General features: G+C 35.8%; 1 protein-coding gene across 1 annotated transcript; it reads right to left on the bottom strand.

Moving 5' to 3' along the window:
- Positions 1–322: 322 nt before the first annotated feature.
- On the bottom strand, positions 323–18635 carry LOC122029317 (protein AUXIN RESPONSE 4-like). Its single transcript, XM_042588259.1, has 2 exons — positions 17353–18635; positions 323–851 (listed from the first exon to the last, which is right to left on the bottom strand). Exons 1-2 carry the CDS (start codon positions 18532–18534, stop codon positions 639–641), a joined length of 1395 nt encoding a protein of 464 aa, XP_042444193.1. The 5' UTR covers positions 18535–18635; the 3' UTR covers positions 323–638.
- Positions 18636–22430: the final 3795 nt, after the last annotated feature.

The raw sequence follows: 22430 nt of genomic DNA, 5'->3' as shown, positions 1-22430 counted from the left end.
TAATCAAGGATCTAAAGTCTAAAACTCAATTACGGTATATTATTAAATTTTTTTATAAAGGAAAATCTATTTACTCGAATTCTCGAGTGTCACCCACCTAGTATAAAGCACCTAGCTTACATCTTTTCCTCCTATTTATCATCTGGAGGAAAATAGAAAAAAAATATTAAATTATCTTCCTCATATTTTTCTTCCTTGTTTGTTTGCTCACAAAATCATCTCGATCCACTGACAACCTCCTACGATATTCCATTGTTCATCTTATCGACCAACCAATGAATATCGATAACAACAATTGTCACTTTATTTTATGTCCAAGGGATAAGGTAATCAGCAGTCTTTTTCATCCAAATAGAAGATCCACATTGATGATTTAAAATAACAAGAGGAGAAAAAAGAAGGAAAATGAAAAACTTGCAACTTCCAACACAATTTCTAGGCCCATTAGTTCACTACTAGTGGTGTTAGTAATAGAAACAAGCGGAAATTGCTCCACAAGGTGGAGGCATCTCAACCAAAAGAAAACTTCGAATAACTGCAGGGAAAATGAGAAGACTGCAGTCTACCAAATAAGACACAAAGAAACTTTAAAAAGGGCAATTATGTGGGAATCACAGTGACAGTTTCTATACTAAGAATCACATACCCCATCCCTGATCAACACCATATATATGATCATGGTATATATGATCATGGTGATGGTGGTGATGGTGTTGATGGTCATCGGTTGCTTCGTCAAACAATCTCTGAATGTGCTCTGGAATAGGCTCATCTTTGATCTTCTTAGTAAGCTTCGGTAATGAGGACAAAAACTGAGAAATCAAACCTGATATTTCTTCTGGTACATCTTCCTACAAATATTAGCATCATTTGAATATTCAGTTAAAGATCCAAAGCACTAAACATAAACATCTATGCATAATTTCTAGAAGATATACAAGAATTTGCTAACGAGAGAATTCATTGGGATGGTTTTCTTAGGGAACCAAGCACCAATAAAAACGTTTCTGAGACAGAAAAATAGATACAATAAAGGAAACTAATTGAGTTAAAACAATTTGGTGGATGAACAATTATGTGAACTCCCATATCTCAAAACCTATGAAAGAGTAATACATTTAGTATAGATGCATGTCAAATTTAGTAATTCATGGATAACCAATATGACAACAACAAAAATTGATTTATCAAGTAAATCAATGACATATCTATTATTCTTTATTCATATGCCTAATATATAACATCTTCTCGCTCAATATCTGCTATTCATTATCAAACTTCAAGAATTCCAATGCTTTAACACCATTTTCTAACCTCTTGAGCAAAAGTCATTTGAAAACAAGAAAATAAATCTGTGAATATTACTCTTAGCTAAACTTGATTGCTAGACCATGTGTCCACAAGTCCGTCAACCTTGTGATCCCCTTGATTCCAAAAACATTCTCCTGTTGTTCTTTGAGTAATTCTGGCTGTTTGGGATATCTAATCCTTTGATATTCTTGGTTATATAATTTATATCCAACCTTTGCCAATTTTGACTGTCACAGCCAGCTTGGGGTTGCTACTCTATGAAAGAGAAAGGTTTTCATTGAAAGGGAATTAAGAGTTGTTGGTCTAGGATAGTTCAGTATCTAAGCTTCAGTGTTTGACCAATGGTTTCTGCCTCTGGATGACACCAAAAAGAAATTAAAAGCAGTTGTTTCAGGACAGTTCATTGTCTGACCAAAGGCTTCACAGACCAAGTTCAAGATGGCATGCCCTTGAAACTAGTGTTCTCTTGCTATCTTAGTGACATAGGTCATTTTTCATAGAGTCACGTGAATTGAATGTCTCATAGTTCTGATTGTCAAATATCATATCCTTTAGTTCATTTTTGTTATAAACCTTGAGGCTTGCTCTACTTGGATGGATACCTAAGCTAAGAGGAGATAGGAATGGGAAGGAGAGGGCAGAAGGAAAACAACACAAATATGTATATGGTCCATGATATATATACAATTTTATGATCCTTCCACTCTGTCTCACCCTTCTACTTTCTCTTTCCTTGTAAACAAACCAAGCTGGCAAAACACTTTGGAGGATGGAGTGATAACATAGAAGATTATATTCACTTGGACGAAGAGGGTCACCAATTTTCCTTGGGAAAAAGATTAGGGTCACAACTTGCAACAACTCCATCATGTAGAACCAAATGAGTAGTCTCACCAATTGGTTGGATTTGCAATGATGAATGACCCCTACTGAGCTTGAGATAAGTTACATGCTCAGCCTCAATTGACTTAGTGTGTTTTCCCTCTAATTCACTGACTTATTCCAACAGTTATACATTAGGACTCAGTTGACTTATAGTGTGTTTTTCCTCAAAATCAATCTTATGACCATCGATCTTCAGGATTTAGGAAAATTGAAAAGCTTTTGATAAAATGCGAACCACATTGCATGTTGCATTTGCATACTCAAGATATACAAGATGTTTAAAGTGTTTAATCTTGGATGCTCGAACAAAATGAAAATGACAGATATGGATAGGAAGCTGATTATGACACAGTCAACCTGCTTTAAGTAAATTTATATATATTTTAAAACTTCTCTCTCCCAATGTCCCCTTCTCTCTCCTCACATTGCTCCCTCTTCAACACAGAAGATGAGATTGCCAAAGACCGATATCCAAGTCCAGTTCACCTTGAATATTAAAATTAAACTAGTTTAGATATGATTAATTTCATATTGAAATTGGATTTCAAGATATATGAGTCCAATGCACCAAGAATATTCAAGGACATGACCTCACTCTACATTTGAATATTCATGCCAAATGTCCCTTGTCACCGGTCCCACGTTGAGATGAATTCACTCTACATTGGAGCAAAAGATGATAACGTTCACCCCCAATATCGCTAGCCCCCGACTTATGAACTCACTCTGCGTGCCCTTATAGACCATGGAGCAACAAACTCAACTATTGATGAAGCACTTCTTCTTTCATTTCTACCAACCAATCTAATTAAATCCACCGACACTCCATTACTTGGTACCCAATTTGATGACCAAAACTTTCTTGCAATAAATTTGTCAAAAATGTTCAACTCCGCTTCTATACAAATTGTGACACATTTAGTGCTCCAATTTTACTTTCTCAAGGCCACTGCCCCCATAAACATTATTACTTACTAAAGACTATGTGGTCTTTCTTTTTACTCTAGTAATTGCCCCTATTCTCTCCGAACATCCATTAGAGATTAGCGCTAGTAAGTGTGGTGAAACCCATCCAACTACCCAAAACTATTCCTGTAAACATGAAGGATCTTGTAAACAATGTCCTAGTCAACAGAAAAACTAGGTTTATTTGGTTATAACAGCCCTAAGGATCTTTTAGAGGAATTTTAAGACCAAGACAATGAGGTTCCACAGGACATTATAAATCCCACTTATTAAATCTAATCAAAAACTCAAAACATTCTGGACTCCTTAACCTCTAGACAGGAAATCATAGATATTGGGAAAAAGACATGATTTATTGTAAATTAAACATTATTAATCCTGATCTCACTATCAAAGAGCAAGATTTAAAATAGACTAATTGGGGGAAAAATGCAAAATGCATATCAATCAATATATAAATCTTGACGACATACGACGGTTTGGATCTAGATATAGAATTAATGATTTTATTGTAAATAAAGGAGAAGAACAAAAAAGAGGTCAGTCTAGAATGATGTTTAACTATAAACGTCTAAATAATAATTGCCATGAAGACGGTTATAAAATACCATATAAAGACCAACTTAACAAAATTCAGAATTCAAAATGGGATTCTAAATTTGATATGAAATCTGGATTTTGACAAGTTAAAACACAACCAGACTCTATAGAATGGATTGCATTCTCTTGTCCTTCATTTGGACTTAAGGTAGCTCTACAAATTTTGCAAAGAAAGATAAATGATATATTTAGAGGGATATCCTCTTTAACTTGTGTATACATAGATGATGTGTTAGTTTTCTCCAAAATCAAAGAACATTCTGCACATCTTCACATGGTTTTTAATTTATAAACAAGGATTGATAGTTTATAGGAACAAGATGAATCTAGCTACCAACCACAGATTTTCTAGGACAGAAACTGAAAAGGAAAATTTTCTCTCCAATCTCATATCTACAAAGATACTGAAATTTCCTGATAAGATGGGATATAAAAACCCTTCCATCAGTTCTAAGACTTCTAAATTATGCAAAGACCATATTTAAAAGATATTGAAAAAATTAGTAGTCTTCTGTATAACAAACAACTAGACAGATATTTTATATATAAATCTGATAAAACAGATTAAATATATGGTTAACAAACTCCCAGTATTTACCCTACCTCTAGATTTTGATTACCTAGTAATTGAAATAGATAACTGAGAATCAGGATGGGAAGGAACATTATCTAGAAAAATTTCTAAATATAATCCTAAAAATTCGGAATCCATCTATAGATATGCATAAGGAAAATACAAAGACTTCCATGGACTATGAAATTTTAGTAGTGATGTATTATTTAGAAGCTTTCATGCTCTTTATATGCAACAAAGCAGAAATTACAATAAGAATAGACTGTGAAGCCATAGCGAAGTATGGTGGTAAAGGGAACTAGAAAGGGGCTTTTAACCAAAAGATGGATTAAGTTATCCGATTGTACTATTAATAGAGGCCTGAAAATTCAATGAGAACATATTAAAGGATTTGACAACTCTGTAGCTAATAAACTTTCAAGATTATTATATAAATCCCATTTTCTTTTTACAGCAAGATAAAGCAAACAAGAAGAAATACTTGGGGTTTAACTATGGAAAAGCAAAAGAAAGTCAAAACTTTTACTTCTCTAAAAACTGAGGTTTGGCAATATATAAAGAAGAAAATCAATTTCACTTTAATCAAAGATCAGGATGAGATCCAACAATGTCTTAATGACAATATATAGAATATACTCACTTCACCAAGGGTAGCCAATTCTAAAATAGCTATCATCAATGCCTTGACAAACTATTTATTAACTACAGTACAAAAACCTGCAAGCAAGAAGTTCTTATGATATGCAATTTATTTTGGACCACAACAAGGTGTTTATGACACTTGGGCAGAAACAAAACTTGCAATTCAAAACTTAACGAACCCATCCTACAGAGGATTCTATAATCTAATAGAAGAATTTGAAATTGTTAGGGCTTGTTGTGGACCTAATGTTTTCACCAATACTTCTCTTACAACAAGACCTTGGCAAGACTTATCCTTCAAGGACCTTTTAAGTCCAAAACCTCATTTCTTTTGAAGACCAAAGAAATATCCAGAGAATATATGGAACTTAAGCAAAATTCAAGCTAGGTAGCAAGAAACGGCTACTAGTCAACTGGCTCTTACAGCTATTAACAATAAAGCCAACAATTCTTCTTTAGAACAATTGCTAATACTTCTAAATTTCTAGAGCTCGTACATAAAGGAGAGATCAAGACATTTCTGGCATATCTGTTTATTATTACACAGAATACAGTTATCGACGAAGATACTAGCATACTTATCCACAATGCACCACTCCAGCTCTTTGCACAAATGAGTGTCCTATCAAATCCTATACTCTATACGGAAGGCTAATATCCTCTATGAAGACTTCCACACAATAGATTATAAAGACATGATTATTACTTCCTTAACTTTAATAGATTACAACCTGCTCAATATGCTATGACTTACAAACCTAGAGACACCAGAACATTTTCCAGCAATGTTAGAAAGAAAAACAAAGGCTGCGTTGGAAAAATTAATGACGTCAATTCTCTTACATATTAATAGCACCCCTCCAGAATGGTTAAACACCAAAGTAGAACCAATAAAACACTTGATTAGACTTCAAATTGAAGGTCTAATTAAAGATTATGAATTTCCAGAATAGACGACTTATAAGTTTGATCAAGATACTAATTGGATTTCTTTAATCCCATTAGAAAAACAACTTCGACACTAGAGAGCAACTGTCCAAGGAAGCACATGGGGATGGGATAATATGGTAGACTCACAAGATTTTTTCCTAGCAGATGAAACCAATACAAAAAAAAATTACTAGCCAAGAGAAATGGGAGTCCCATTTTTTTTCTTTTCCAATTATAACTGAACACATCACTTTAATCCAATATTACAAAAAACGACAAGCGGAATGGGAGAAGAAACACTCATCATTGTCTACCATAACTTCTACGTCAACCATGATGTTTACATCCACTGAAGAAAAGAACCTTGATAATGCAGCAGAGAACTAATGGTGGACCCAAGATTCCTTAACTTTTCTTTTATGTCTTATCAATGTAACTCAGGTTGAGTCAGTCTACTTTATCTTTTGGTTATGCAATTTTAATAACTCCTGAAATCCGAAGGCTTGCAAACCTCTATATAAGGACCCTCTATGTCCAAAACTATGGGAGGAACGCAAGAAGAAGAAGCTGTATCAGAAGGAATAGGTGTGCTTGCTACAAAGTGATGTGTAGAGGGCCCTTCTGATACACTTATTCTTTTTGATACATCTTCTTCTTCTTGCGCTCCTCCCTTAGTCTTGGGCATAGATGGTCCTTATATAGAGGTTTACAAGCCTTCGAACTTCAGGAGTTATTAAAATTGCATAACTAAAAGATAAAGTAGGCTGACTCAACCTGAGTACATTGATAAGACATAAAAGAAAAGTAAGTTAGGAAATCTTGGGTCCACCATTAGTCCTCTGCTACATTATCAAAGTTCTTTTCTTCATAAGATGTAAACGTCATGACTGACGTAGAAGTTATGGTAAACAATAGTGAGTGTTTCTTCTCCCATTTCGCTTGTTGTTTTTTTGTAATATTAGACTAAAATGATGTGTTCAATTATAATTGGAAAAGGAAAAAAATGGGACTCCCATTTATTTTGGCTAGTAAATTTTTTCTGCATTGGTTTCTCCCACTAAGAGAAAATCTTAGGGCTATAAACAAGTCAGTCGAGCCGAGTCAAGCTTTATGGTATTCAAGCTTGTCAGTAAGGTAACTGAGCAAAACCAAGCCCAACCTAAAATGAACCAAGTTGTTAAAATGATTGTTTAAGTTTGGCTTGGTTTCTTTTGTATGAGCTTGGGCTTAGCTTGAGTTTGGTTCGTTTAGATGTTATTGAGCTCTAAATTTAAGCTTATTTGATTGTTGAAATTTTTACATTTTAAGCTTATTTGACTAGTTATTGAGCTTGATAATACATCATTTTAAAATTTTATTTATTTATTTAGTAAGTTGACAAGAGTTTTATTGATGAACATGATTCACGAACTTTAACGAGCTGAACACATATGTGTTCAAGCTTATTCATTTAATTAAATGAGTTGTTTAAGATGTTCATTTAATTGATCTCATATATATTGAATGAACATAAACAAGTTCTTAACAAGTCAAACACCAAGCTTGTTCACAAGCATTTGGCTCATTTACAGCACTAGAAAATCTTGTGAGTCAACCATATTATCCCATCCCCATGTACTTTCTTGGACAACTGCTCCAGTGTCGAAGTTGCTTTTCTAATGGGATTAAAGAAATTCAATTAGTATCTTGATCTGACTTATTATAAGTTGTCTCATCGTCTTTAATTAGACCTTCAATTTGAAGTCTAATCAAGTGTTTTGCTAGTTCTATTTTGGTGTTTAACCATTCTGTAGGCGTACTATCAATATGTAAGAGAATTGGCATCATTAATTTTTCCAACGCAACCTTTGTTGTTATTTCTAACATTGCCGAAAAATGTTCTAGCATCTCTAAGTCTATAATCCATAGCATATTGAGCAGGTTGTAATCTATTAAAGTTAAGGGAGTAATAATCATATCTTTATACTATATTGTGTGGAAGTCTTCATAGAGGATATTAGCCTTCAATATAGAGTATAGGATTTGATAGGGACACTCATTTGTGCAAAGAAAGTGTTGCATTGTGGAAAAGAATGCTAGCATCTTCTTCGAGTATTGTGTTATAATAAACGAATATGTCAGAAATGTCTTGAATCTCTCCTTATGTACAAGCTTTAGAAATTCAGAAAGTATTAGAAATTGTTCTGAAGAAGAATCGTCGACTTTATTGCTAATCGCTTTAAGAGCCACTTGACTAGTAGCAGTTTCTTGCTATCTAGCTTAAGTTTTGCTTAAACTCATATATTCATATTTTTGGTCTAGTTCAACATATTCTGAAAGAAATGAGGTTTTGGACTTAGAAGATCCTTGAAGGAAAAGTCTTGCTAAGGTCTTGTTGTAAGAGAAGTAAAAAATTAGGTCCATAATGAGCCCTAACAATTTTAAATGCTTCTTCCAAATTATAGAATCCTTTGTAGGATGGATTCGTTAAATTTTGGATTGCAAGTTTTGTTTCTTCCCAAGTGTCATAAACACCTTGTTGTGGTCCAGAATAAACTGCATAGCATAAGAACATCTTGCCTAAAGGTTTTTGTACTATAGTTAATAAATAGCTTGTCAAAGCATTGATGACAGCCATTTTGGAATTGACTACCCTCGGTGAAGTGAGTATATTCCATATATTGTCAATAAGACATTATTATATCTCACCCAATCCTGATCTTAGATCAAAGTGAAATTGTTCTTTATAAAACTATTGAAGTTCCTGGTTGTCAAACCTCATAGCTTTCAGAGAAGTAAAAGTTTTGACTTTCTTTTGCTTTTCCAAAGTTAAACCTCAAGTATTTCTTCTTGTTCGCTTTATCTTGTTGTAAAAAGAAAATGAGATTAGATTATAATCTTGAAAGTTTATCGGCTAGAGAGTTGTCAGATCCTTTAATATGTTCTCATTGAATTTTCATGCCTCTAATAATAGTATAATTGAAAAGTTTAATCCATCTTTGGGCTAAAAGTCCTTTTCTAATTCCTTCTACCACCATACTTCACAATGGTTTCACAATCAGTTCTTATTGAAATTTATGCTTTGTTGTATATAAAGAGCATGAAAGTTTCTAAATAATATATCCCTGCTAAAATTTCATAGTCTACGGAAGTATCTTTCTCTTTGTATTTTCTTAATGCATATCTAAAGAAGGATTCCAAATTTTTAGGATCATATTTAAAAAAATTTCTAAATAATGCTCCTCTCCATCCTGATTTCAATTACTAGATAGTCAGAATATAGAGGTAGGGTAAGTATTGGAAGTTTGTTAATCATAGATTTAATCTGTTTTATCATATCTATATTTAAAATATCTTTGTCCAATTGAGGACCACTATTTTTTTCAATATCTTTTAAATACGGTCTTGCATAATTTAGAAGTCCTAGAAATGATCGAAGAGTTTTTATATCTTCCATCTTATCAGAAAATTTCAGTATCTTTGTGGATATATGAGATTGAAGAGAAATTTTTCCTTGTCCAATTTCTATTCCAAGAAAATCTATGTGGTTGGTGGCTAGTTTCATCTTTTTCCTAGAAGCTATCAAACCTTGTTTATCGACTAAATTAAAAACTATGTGAAGGTGTGCATAATGTTTTTCCTTGATTTTGGAGAAAACTAATACATCATGTATGTATAATAAGTAAAAGCGGGTATCCCTCTAAATATATCATTCATCTTTCTTTGAAAATTTAGAGAGCTACCTTAAGTTCAAATGACATTACTAGTCATTCAAAGTGCCCTACGACATTACTAGTCATTCAAAGTGCCCATCAGGACATGAGAATTAAGGGTGGCAATTCGGTTCGGGTTCGGGTTGACGGATTCGGGTTGGCAGGTTGGCGGGTTGGAAAATGACAACCTGAATCCGACCTGATTATGAATTCGGGTCAAACTATTCAACCTGAACCTGATCTGTTTATTTTCACTTGACCCGAACCCGACCCGTTTGACCCGTTTAACCCGTTTGACCCATTTGACCCGTTTGACCCGAACATGACCTGAATTCAATAAAGAAATTTTGTATATTAAATTAAAAATAACATTTATCTACGTAAATTAAAAATCCATATCATAAATGATAAATCATAGCAACATTGCTATCAATAGCATATCTCTATGTTTAGGATTTTTAACTTTTTTAAATTTGTAATTTTAGTTTAAATTTATAATTATAAACGGGTTCGCGGGTTATAATTGGGTCATTTCAGGTTGACCCGAACCCGACCTGTTTATTAATTGGGTCGACCCGATTTCGACCCGAACCCGAAACTACCCAACCCTAACCTGATTTTTTCGTGTTCGGTTCGGGTCGTGTTTTCGTGTCGGGTCAAAAATTGCCACCCCTAATAAGAATACAGTCCATTATATAGAGTCTGGATGCATTTTAACTTGCAAAAATCCAAATTTCATATCAAATTTAGAATACCATTTTGAATTCTAAATTTTATTAAGAAGTTGGTCTTTATCTGGTATTTTATGACTATATGACAATTGTCATTTAGACATTTATAGCTAAACATCATTCTAGATTGTCCTCTCTTTTATTCTGCTCCTTTATTTACAATAAAAGCAAGACTTCTATGTCTAGATTCAGACCGTTGTATGGCACCAAGATTTATTAATTGATTGATATGCATTTTACATTCTTCTCTTTTCCAATTAGTATATTTTAAATCTTATGCTTTGATAGTGAAATTGGAATTAATAATGTTTAATTTACAATAAATCATGTCTTTTTCCCAATATTTAGTGGGATTTTCTCCTATGATTTCCAATATTAAAGAGTTCAGATTTTTTTTGAGTTTCGACCCAATTTAATAAGTGGGATTTACAAAATCCGGAGGAACCTTATTGTCTTTGTCTAAAAATTCCTCTAAAAGATCCTTAGGGCTGCCATAGCCAAGTAAACCTAGTTTACTTATTGACTAGGACCTTGTTTACAAGAGCTGTTATGTTTACAAGGATAGTTTGGGGTAGTTGGATTTTGCGTTTGTGTTGGAGGGGTTTCACCACACTTATTAGCACTAAGCTCCAATGGATATTCGGAGAGATTAGGAGTAATTACTTGAGTAGAAAGAAAGAATGCATAGTCTTTAGTGAGTAATAATTCTCTATTAGGAGCCAATAAGAAATTGAGTCCTAAGATAAAGTGGATATTCTTATTCAACAGTAGCCTGACCCATAATTCAAAAAGTAAAATTGGAGGAATAAATGTGCCACAATTTGTATAGAAGCGAAGTTAAACATTCTTAACAAATTTATTGCAAGAAAGTTTTTGATCACCAAATTGGGTACTAACTAATGGAGTGTTGGTGGTTTTAATCAGATTGACCGAGAGAAATGAAAGAAGTCAACTAAAAGACATTATCTAAATGCCAACTAAAGATATTATCTTTTAGCACAAGTGCTAAAATGACATTATCTAAAAGACTATCTTTATCTAGACTAGTTAAACTAAAGACATTATTATCAACAATATCTTTATCTACTTCCTAAGCCTAAAGATAAATTTTATCTTTAGACTCATTCTTTAGTTAAACATTGTTTCAACTATCTAAACTAGTTTAATTTCATATTGAAATTGGGTCAACATTGTTTCAACTAAAATTAGATGATTTTGTAACATTGGTTCAACTAAAATTAGTTGAATTTTAGATAAAGACTAAGCAAGAGAAGGTAAGGACTAATTTGGAAGGAGGACTAAGGAGCAGGTAAGGACTAAGGAAGGTAGGACTAAGGAATTAGGACTAAGGAGGAAGAGTCAATTTGGGTTGGTTTTGGGTGTAGGTCTATTGGAAAACTAGGTAGTAGAAGGGATACCTTGTGGTACTAGGTTATTATTCTCCGGGGAGCCTAATAGGGTCTCACATTCAAATCGTTGTCCTGGCTATATTCAGGATTTTCCGGCTGAACGCCTTCCATACTTAGCTTGGCAGGACTTACTCGGTCGATGAGTCTGTACCCCCGTATATTTACTGTTCACAACAAAGTTACTTAGAAAAGACTGAGGAGAACTTTTTTCCAAGGAACAAGGCAGAGCCTTCTATGACCAAGTAAAGGATTAGTTCATCATAAGAAAGGCCTTTATTGATATGTAGAAAACTTTAAGCATTACAAACCATACTTGGACAAGGAAAGAAATGAGCTTACATTACTTGCATGAAAGGAAATTGCAATAGAACTTATATTACATTACATTGTTTACAAAAAACTTAGGAATTACACTGAGCGCTTGCTTGCTAAAATACTTGAACACTTACGCATCTACTACTTCTTGCTTGTTCTCTTGAGGTTGGAAGGGGGCTTTTATAGAGGAGAGGAGAGGAGATTGCTTCGTGGAGAAGAAAAGAAGGGTTGAGCTGTAGTGGAGAATAAAGGAGCTGAGAGTAGTGAAGGTGAGCTATCTTCACTAGTGGAGCTTAAAGGAGAGAGCTGAAAGTAGTGGAGGTGAGTTGTCTTTACTTAATAGAGAGGATAGTGAAAAAAATACTTGAGTGGTTGTTTTATGGCATCATGGCTTACATTTTTTAGTGAAGGTTGATGTCATAGCTGACATCTGTTCTTCTGTTTGCTAGGGTTCCATCATGCTGTCTAAGTTTTGTTCACCGACTAAATCTAATGATGGTGTGCTCTAGAGCTAGTAGCATGAATGGAGTTGTTGGTTCTGACTCGATTTAGGACTGCTCTATAAGCACGAGTAGATAAAGTTGAACTTACCAAACTCTTGTTTGCTAGTCGCTCTGACTTTTTCTAATAATGTTGAAAGAGCGCGATATGTTAAGTGGTAAAAGTAAAGGAAAAAATCTAGTGCCCATATCTCGTGGCCCATAGATTTTTCCTGTGTAAGTTTCTCCAACGAGTAAGTAATTATCTAGATCAACGGTTTTATCCCACAACCAATTGCTTCCTTGGATTGAAGTTCGACAATGTTTAAATTAATCTTCTAGTGTTGGGAGTACATCTCACTCAATATTTGGATTAGAGGAATAGTCTTCAAGTTCTTAGTGAAGTCCATTAAATTCATGGATATCCATTTTAATCGAATATTCGATTTTTAGAGTTATCCATTATGGGGGCGAACTGTCAAATGTATATATTACAAAGGTTTCTTTTTCTTCTAAAGCTAGGGCTATAATGTCCCCTAGTTTCTTTGGAAAGTCTTTTACTGAGTCTATGTCGTGTACCCATAGTTTGTGTAGAAGTCCATCAATGTAAATGGCGTGATAAGCCGTCCTTTGACTATTTGTAGTACGCAGTCCTTAAAGTCAATGCTGGCTTGACGGAAGGAGTAAAGGAGTTGGCATTTACAGGCATATTTTTGTGTCTGCACAAACTTTAGTCATCTTCTAGAACTTCAATTTATAGTTGAATTAAGCTTCATAGACCATTGCCATTCCCTTTAGAGGATTTTTGTGGAATTCTTTGAGCATGTCACCTAAGTCAAGGAAAGTCCGAAAAGTAGATTTTTCTGCCATACACCGAGCATAGGTGGAAGTGTCTTCTTGAATTGTATTAGGAAAACTTAAGAGTCTTTCTTCTGAAACTCTTTGTTCCGCAATTTCTGTGGCTCCTTATGTTAAGTAGTTGGGCCTATGGACCAGGACCAGGCTTGAAGAAGATGCTCTTGCTTTTTCGAACTCAGCATTAATCACTTCAGCATAAGTTTTTTCTTTCTGAACGGTAGAAGTATGCAATTTTCCTCATGCCTTTAATAAAGTACTAATAAAAAAATTAGGGTCTAGGTGTGCCCTAGCAGAAGTGAAAGCTTCATCAAGATAGCAAAAGCCTTTGTAAGATGGGGTTGCACAACCTTGTATTGTTATTTTGACTTCATCCCAGTCATAGTAAACTCTTGCTTGTGTCATAGAAAAGACTACATAGCATGAAAATTTTTGATCTATTGGTCTTTGTATTGTTGTTAGAAAGTAATTTGTTAAGGCATTGATGATGGTTATCTTATAATTGGAACTTCATGGTACGGTAGCAATATTCCAAATGTTGTCAAGTAGATAATTTTGTATATTGTCAGTTTGTTACTTAAGGAAAAGTGAAAATGCTCTTCATAGTTGGTAAATTATTGTAACTCTTGGTTGTCAAACCTCATGATTTTTATGGCAAAATTCTCACTTTTGTTTTTGTTTTTGTTTTTGTTTGTCCATTCCTAAAGGAAAAAAAAAACAATGACAACCAAGTGGACAAACAAACAAAAAAGTGAAAACTTTTACCATAAAAACCATGAGATTTGACAACCAAGAGTTATAACAATTTACAAACTAGTTCCATTTTTCCTCAAGAGGCAAACTTGACAATATACAAAATTATCTACTTGGCAATATTTGAAATATTCCTACCATACTGGAAGTTCAAATTACAAGATAGTCATCATCAATATCTTAACAAATTACTTTCTAACAACAATATAAAAGCCAGGCTAAAAATTCTCATGCTACATAGTTTTTTCCAGGACACAAGCAGGAGTTTACTATGACTGGGATGAAGTCAAAATAGCAATACAAGGTTGTGCAACCCCATCTTACAAAGATTTTTACTCTCTTGATGAAGTTTCACTTTTGTCAAGGCACACCTAGTCTCCAATTTCTTTATTAGTACTTTATTAAAGGTAGGAGGAAAATTACCTTCTACAGTTCGGGAAGAAAAAACATATATTCAAGCAATTAGCCCAAATAAACAAAAGCATCTTCAGGCTTTGTCCACAAGCCCAACTACTTAACACTAGCCCATCTTAAGGCTAGAGCCACATAAACTGCAGAACAAAGAGCTTCAGAAGAAATGCTCTTAAGTTTTCCTAATACAATTCTAGAAGACATCTCCACATATGTCTGGTGCATGGTAGAAAAATCAACTTTTCAGACTTTCCTTGACTTATGTGACGTGCTCAAAGAATTCCACAAAAATCCTCCAAAAGGGATGACAATTGTCTATGAAACTGAATTTAGTTAAAAACTGAAGTATCAGAAGATGAATAAAGCATGTGCTAACTCACAAAAATACAGTAATCAATGCCAACTCCTTTACTCCTTCCGTCAAGCCAACATTGACTTTAAGGCCTACGAACCACAAATAGTCAAAGGGCGGCTTATCATGCCATTTACACTGATGGATTATGGACTTCTACACAAACTATAGGTACACGACATAGACTTAGTAAAAGACTTTCCAAAAAAATTTAGGCGACATTATAGCCCTAGCTTTAGAAGAAGAAGAAACTTTTGTGACGGTACATTTGACAGTTTGCCCCTATAATGGATAAATCTAAAAATGAAGCAACCAAGCATTCGATTAAAATGGATATCCATGAACTTAATGGACTTCACTTAGAACTTGAAGACTATTTCTCTGACCCAGATATTGAGTGGGATGCATTCCCAACACCAGAAGATCAACTCAAGCATTGGCAAGCTTCAATCCAAGGAAGCAATTGGTTATGGGATAGAACCGATGATCCAGACAATTACTTACTCACTTGAAAACTTACACAAAAAAAAATCTACGGGCCACAAGACATGGGCATTAGATTTTTTCCTTTTACTTTTACCACCCAACATACCACTCTCCTTCAACATTATCAGAAAAAGTCATAGCGACTGGCAAACAAGAGCTTTGCAAACTCAACTTTATCCGCTCGAGCTTTCAGAGCATCCCTAAACCGAGTCAGAACCAACAACTCTGTTCAGGCTACCAACTCCAGAGCACCATCATTAGATTCATTCAGAGAACAAAACCTAGACAACATGATGGAACCCTACAAACAGCAAATAGAAGAACAAGCGTTAACTACAACATCAACCTTCACTAAAAACGTAAGTCATGACATAATAAAACAACCACTCAAGTACTTTTTCCACTATCCTCTCCACTAAGTAAAGGCAGCTCACCTCCACTACTCTCAGCTCCCTCTTTTAGGCTTCACTAGTGAAAACAGCTCACCTCCACTACTCTCAGCTCCTTTATTCTCCACTACAGCTCAACCCTCCTTGTCTTCTCCACGAAGCAATCTCCTCTCTCTCCTCTCCTCTTCTCTATAAAAGCCCCCTTCCAACCTCAAGAAAACAAGCAAGAAGCAGCAGATGTGTAAGCATTCAAGTGTTCCAGCAAGCATTCAGTGTAATTCATAAGTTTTCTGTAAGTAATGTAATATAAATTCTACTGCAATTTTCTTCCATGCAAGTAATGTAAGTTCATTTCTTTCCTTGTCTAAGTATGATTGTAATGCTTAAAGCTTTCTGCACATATCAATAAAAGCTTTTCTGATGACGAACTAATCCTCTACTGTGTTGTAGAAGGCTTTGTCTTGTTCCATGGAAAAAAGTTCTCCTCAGTCCTTTTCTAAGTACTATATACAGGAGAACAGACTCATCAACCGAGTAAGTCCTGTGAATGCTAAGGAAGGCATTCAGCCTGAAAATCCTGAATAGAGTCGGGGCAGTGGTTTGGCTGTGAGACCCTACACAGGTGAGGCTCTCTGGAGAATAGGCGGCATAAACAAGAGAAGGTAACGAAGAACTAAGGGAGGTAAGGACTAAGGAGGAGCAACTAAGGAGAAGCAAATCTCACAAGGGAATCCTTCCTAAGTGCCTAGACTCATTCGCATCCCTATAACCATCAAAAAAGAGACTGGGTTTGTTAAAAACACTTAAAACTAGTACCATAACAACTCCATTGGAGCCCCATAAAAATTTTGATAACAGGCTCATTCACATCCCTTAAACCATTAAAAGCAAAGACTAGTTTTGTTAAAAATTCTGAAAACTAGTACCATAACAATTCCATTGGAGCCTCATAGAAAATGTACCATGACAACTCCATTGGAGCCCTATAAGGAAGGTAAGGACTAAGGAGGAAGAACTGGTACCGTAGCAACTCCATTGGAGCCCCACGAGGAAGGTAAGGACTAAGGAGAAAAAACTAAGGAGAAGCAAATGACTAAGGAGGAAGAACTGCAGGCTTCTGTGCCATCTAATATTGTATTTTACAAAGAGAAAAAAGTGACAATACAACATAGATACACCTGTACAATTACCTTGTTCATAGGTGAATTCAAGAAGGAACATTTTGCCACATATATGAAAACCATGTTAAACTTCTTTTTTGAAAAAATAAATAATAAATTGAACAAACTATGATGTTGAAAAGCCCAGGGTCTGACTGAAAAATTGACTCACATAGAAGTTACTCTTAAATGTATGTGGATTATGGGATCCAATATTAGTAGCTTGACATGCCTTGCCGCTCTACATTATTCTTGTTGAAGGTATTCAAGAGAGATGCAACATGCCATGCTTAAATACTTACTTGAGGCCAACCATAAGTTTAACACGAAAGTTGGTTATAATAGAACAATACTTACTTGAGGCCAACAATAAGTTTAACACGAAAGTTGGTTATAATAGAAAAATACTTACTTGAGGCCATCGACCACCTGAATGGTAGGCAAATTTTCCATGTTGAGCAATGGCAGATATCCGTTTGCCCTCATCAATCCATCTATCCGACCACATATTGGACCATAGAACCTGAAGAGGTACGTCCTTCATGGCTTCCAGCCTCATCCACTCTCCCAAATCAAAGCTATAGTTCAGTGCCTTACCAGCTGCCACAATTGCCTTCTTCCTGTCTTTCGCCTTCAGCAGAAGCCTATAAGCTTCTGACGTCAACCCATCCATGGATCTCGAGCAACACAATTTCATCAGCCCACTGAACATAATCCTCGACCTAAGCAGAAGCGGGCCAAGAACTGGCGTTCCTAGAAACCACGAAGGAAACGCTGCATGATCCGCGGAAGAGTCGACCAATGTGACACTTCTGACCAATCCCGGATTCGCTGAAGCCCAACTCAAGGCCCCCGGCGTGGCGGAATCATGGATCACCAGATTAACTGGAGCTAAACCCATAGAGTCAATTACCTGTCCTATGACTCGCCCTATATCGGCCGGACTGTAAGCAGAGCTCTCGGAGCCATCATATCCAGAAACCCTAACACCAATTTGATCATAGGGCATTTCCCCCGTTTGGACGAGATGATCGAAGGCCCAAAAGACCCCTTTTTCCTTGATCTCCTTGAAGACATCCAAGATCCAACCCAAGGGCCCACCCAACCGGCTATCACCATCCGGAAAAGGATCGGAGAAGCCGGATCCGGGGAGGTCAATGGAAACGGCACGATGCCCGGTGGATGCGAGGGAGGGGAGAACGCGACGAAAAGAAAAGGAGCTGGAACCAAGGCCGTGGAGGAGAAGGACAGCATCACCGTCCGGAGGACCGTCCTCGACGGCGAAGACGAGGAGGGAAGCGGCGCCGACTGCGTGCGCCTTAATGAACTTGCCGCGGGCGTGGTGGAGACGAAGGTCGTTAGGAAAAGATAAGAACCAGGAATGATCGCTAGAGGGGGATGGGTAAGGGAGGAGAAGGGCGAGGAGGGCGACAAAGGCGGCGAGGTAAGCCCAGAATGCGAACGCAGAGGCGGCGGGCAAGCGACGGGAGCTGGTTTGAGGAGAGGTAGTGGCGGAATTAGGGCGTAGAGGTGGGTCTTCGAAGGCCTTCGAGCCGTCTACCTCGGCCTGGGAACTAGAAGTGACATCCGCCATGAGTAAAGAGCAAAACTCGGGGTACTCCAGTCGACAGTTGAATTGTTGTAATGCCGCCGCTTCATGCTCCACTTAACAAGCCAAGAGTGACGCCCCAAGCACACAGAACCGGCCAATTTAACCCATCTTATAAAATTTAAAAATCATCAAATCAGATATTTAATTTTATTTTTATTTCTCCGAATTCGCTCGTACCGATTCAGTCTTTCATATAATATTAATCAGCACGATAATATCCCAAATATATTATTACACTACAACAATCAATTAAAAAATTTAATCCATATTTAAAAACATATTACTTTGAATATAACATATAGAAATAATGTTTGAGAGCAATAAAAAAAACTAGACGAATAAATGTGATTTAATTTTATATTATTCTAACATCTATAAATGCATAATCCATGTTGATCAAAATCAACAAATATCATTTCCATTTGTCATATTAGGAGTAACAATTTTTTAAATACAAATTTATTTGAAAATTTTAATTTATATTTAAAAATGATAATGGATCTAAGAATTTAAAGAATTTAGAATGATTATTATATACATACCCAATTTTTTAAGAATTAAATTTTTTAAAACAGCATATCAATCATTTTAAAACTTACATTTGAATATTAATTTGACAACTTTAACTAGGTAGTTCAATAATTTATTTCTCTAATTGAATCAGCCCGTTTCCCTCGTAACTAGAATAAATCACAGACAATTAAACAATATTGGCATAATTAAATTGAATTGGTAATCAGACGAATTATTGGTAGTTAGAAAAACATAGTAAGAAGAGCAGCTAAGAACTGAGACTTGCAAAGATTACAATTTTTTGGATTAAAACCTATAATAAATTTGATTTAATTTGATCCTTCTCATGAAACTCTGTTACAATCGGTATAGTCTAAATAGAATGAAATAACATAAACAATGAGGTGAAGGTACAGATATCCTGAACCCAATCTGTTCAGCTCAGCTAGTGACCGATCAGGCACGGTCCGCCATTGTTGCTGGAGCCACTGAGCACCCCGAAGAGCGAGAAGACTCGTTGGAGCCTTGCGGCAATGATTCAAACACCAAATTCACATGCATCATCTTTCGGGAAAGCTTCAAACTTTCCGCCTCAACGGCAGGAGATTGCAAGCTTAAGAGCAGCATATTGAGGACGATGATGGCGGCCACGAACAAGTTTCTGCTGCTGTAAATCATTGTGAATGTGGATGAATGAATCGATGAGGAAGTATCGAAGCATGTGTGTGTATATATATATATATTCAAGTAAATATTTGACCTGAAGTTTTTCAGCTAAGGAAGCAACCAGGTAATGAGTTCCAGCGTTTGCATTGCCTTGCCTGAACTGAATTGTTCTTCTTTTCCTTAGCATGAGGTTGGAAATGGAGCACTCCGTAATGGAACATGATTCCAGTTTTGAACGTTCCACTCTAGGATCAGTATTTTTTACGTTTCAAAAGTTGATATTTGGACTTGTATTACTGAAACTGAACATGCAAACAAGACTTTTGGCAGAAACATGAGGCCTCAGAGTTGATTCGAAACCTGATGTTTTTGACTAATTTGAACAAGGGATTATAAGGACTTGAGAAACCGTCTTAATCAATGGAAGTGTGGAGAACATGAGACACGTGGGAAATTAAGATTAGGGCGTAATTATTTTCTGCTACAGTATTTGAAAATTAAGGCTAGGTAATAACACATTAATTTATTTATCAAAAAGAAAAATTAACTGGGAGAATATACCAGATAGAGAAGGTTATGGGTTTTGGATTAAATTTTATATTCTCTATCTTTATATGAGTATAAAATATTTATACCCATTAAAAGATGAAATATCTTATATATTAATATAATCTTTTCATTCAAGTATCATTATTCAACTTAATATGCCTTACAATTTAAGTTGTAGTTGTCATCTTCCTTCTGAAATTAACGTTCCAATAAATAAATAAATAAATAGCTATCATTTCCTTCTGTGGAAAAGTCTTGATTATTTGTTAATGAGGTGAATAAGCACAAAACCAAAAAGTCAAGATTGTCAACTGGATAACTATGCAAGCATGTGACTTAAGCCGCATATAATTATTATTTATATGAACGTCAAATAAGAACAAGTCTCCTACGAGTGGCGTTTTGGCGTAGTGGTCAGGTATTTGAACGGTTAATTAGACATTTAAAATTTGAATCGGTATATTACACTACATTTGTTATTGGATAATAAATCTATAGAAACTTAGATAGATAATCAATTATAAAATTAATAGAATATCTGAATAGATGGTATAAAAAGTAAAAAATAAATAAAAAGTCTCCTTGAAGAACTAAGTCCATCGATGCAAAAAAAATAATAAATAAATTAATTTAATTTAAATTGAATTGACAGGCGAACCGATTCCCCTGTCTCATCTTCTTAATATCTGAAGTGTAAGTGTGGAACTAAATTAGAAGATACAGTGGAAGTTTAAATTATTCGTGCCTTTTAAAATATAGCAGCTCAATTTGAAGAATTAAGCGCCGATTTGTTAAATGGCTCAAGAGATAAAACGAAAGGTAAACTCTGCGAAACCTCATAAATGGTCAACTCCCACAAAATTGTCTTGCTGACTGAGAGTGACGGTCAAGTCATCCATTAATGAAGAAGCAGAGCCACCACGATTGGAGCTAAGAGCCGCCGCCTTTAAATGGCCACCACTTTCCACTACTCGAACCATCATCCTACTCCTGTTCTTCTTCTTCTAAGTGCTTCCCATCGACCAGAGAAAAGTAGCATCGAAGAGATACGATCGAGCGATCATGGATCAACAGATCGTTCCGATCAGGTTCTACAAAGGCATAAACTCCTACTGGAGGAGCAGAAGGTACCAGAAGCTGGAGAGCACGGCGCCGGCGAAGGCGAAGAAGGCGACGCCGTCGACGAAGCTCGGCGGCGCTGGAGGTGGCGGCCGGTTGCTCCTGCGGCTCCGGCGGCGGATCAGCAAGACCCGGTTCAGGTTCCGGATCCGGATCCCGTCCGTGGTCAATATCGTGACCCGCATACGGGACGCGTACGTCGATTGGATGCTCTCGGCCGCCGGGAAGACGCCGGCGGCGATTAGCGGGTCGGATGCCTGGTCGAAGCGGATCCCCAAGTCTGGACCTGCGAAGACCAGCTCCAGCGCGTTTGAGCGCAGGTTGATGTTCGAGATCTACAACTCGCTCGTCGTCGCGGGAGAGATTAAATCAAAATGAATTATAAATAGATAATTTGTATTTGCGAATTTGCTTTTTAGCGTGTTAATAAGGCATGAACTGAGAAATTATTGGGTGATTAATGAAACTTCACTGTCTTATTGAAAATTTATTTCTGATAGTCCTTAATTATGGGGATCTGAGAAAGAAAGGGATGGATTTATAACAAGAACTAGTTCTATGGAGCTACGTGAAATTAAAGATATATCACCAGGAAATTTTTTTTTCCATCTTTCACTTTTGCAATTTTTTCTCCTCCGTTAACCTTAATCAAAGGCGATTGCACCAACGTATATAATATTATTAAATAAAAGATGAAAATTGAATAATTAAAAATATCTCATAGGTCATTTTGATTATAATATAATGAGACTATTAATTTTCTATTTTTTTATAATCAATAAAAATATCCTTTGATACATCTCGACGTTGACGATGATTGAACCGTTGCTTATCATCAAAGACACGGTTTAACCGATTAGGAATGACGATTCAGATGAGTTAAATAAGTTGATATATGCATAAATCATTTTAATTTAATCTTAAAAACCTTCATTAAACTCTAAATTCATATGAATGCAGGTCAACCCAAGTCCATTTGAACTTGACCCGTCCTAACATAAATCAATCAAAAATACGTCAATCGATCCGAA

The sequence above is a fragment of the Zingiber officinale genome, chromosome 10B (assembly GCF_018446385.1).
Source record: "Zingiber officinale cultivar Zhangliang chromosome 10B, Zo_v1.1, whole genome shotgun sequence".
Taxonomy (NCBI): domain Eukaryota; kingdom Viridiplantae; phylum Streptophyta; class Magnoliopsida; order Zingiberales; family Zingiberaceae; genus Zingiber; species Zingiber officinale.
The sequence above is the reverse complement of the archived record's forward strand: the minus strand, read 5'-3'. Positions and strand labels throughout refer to the sequence as shown.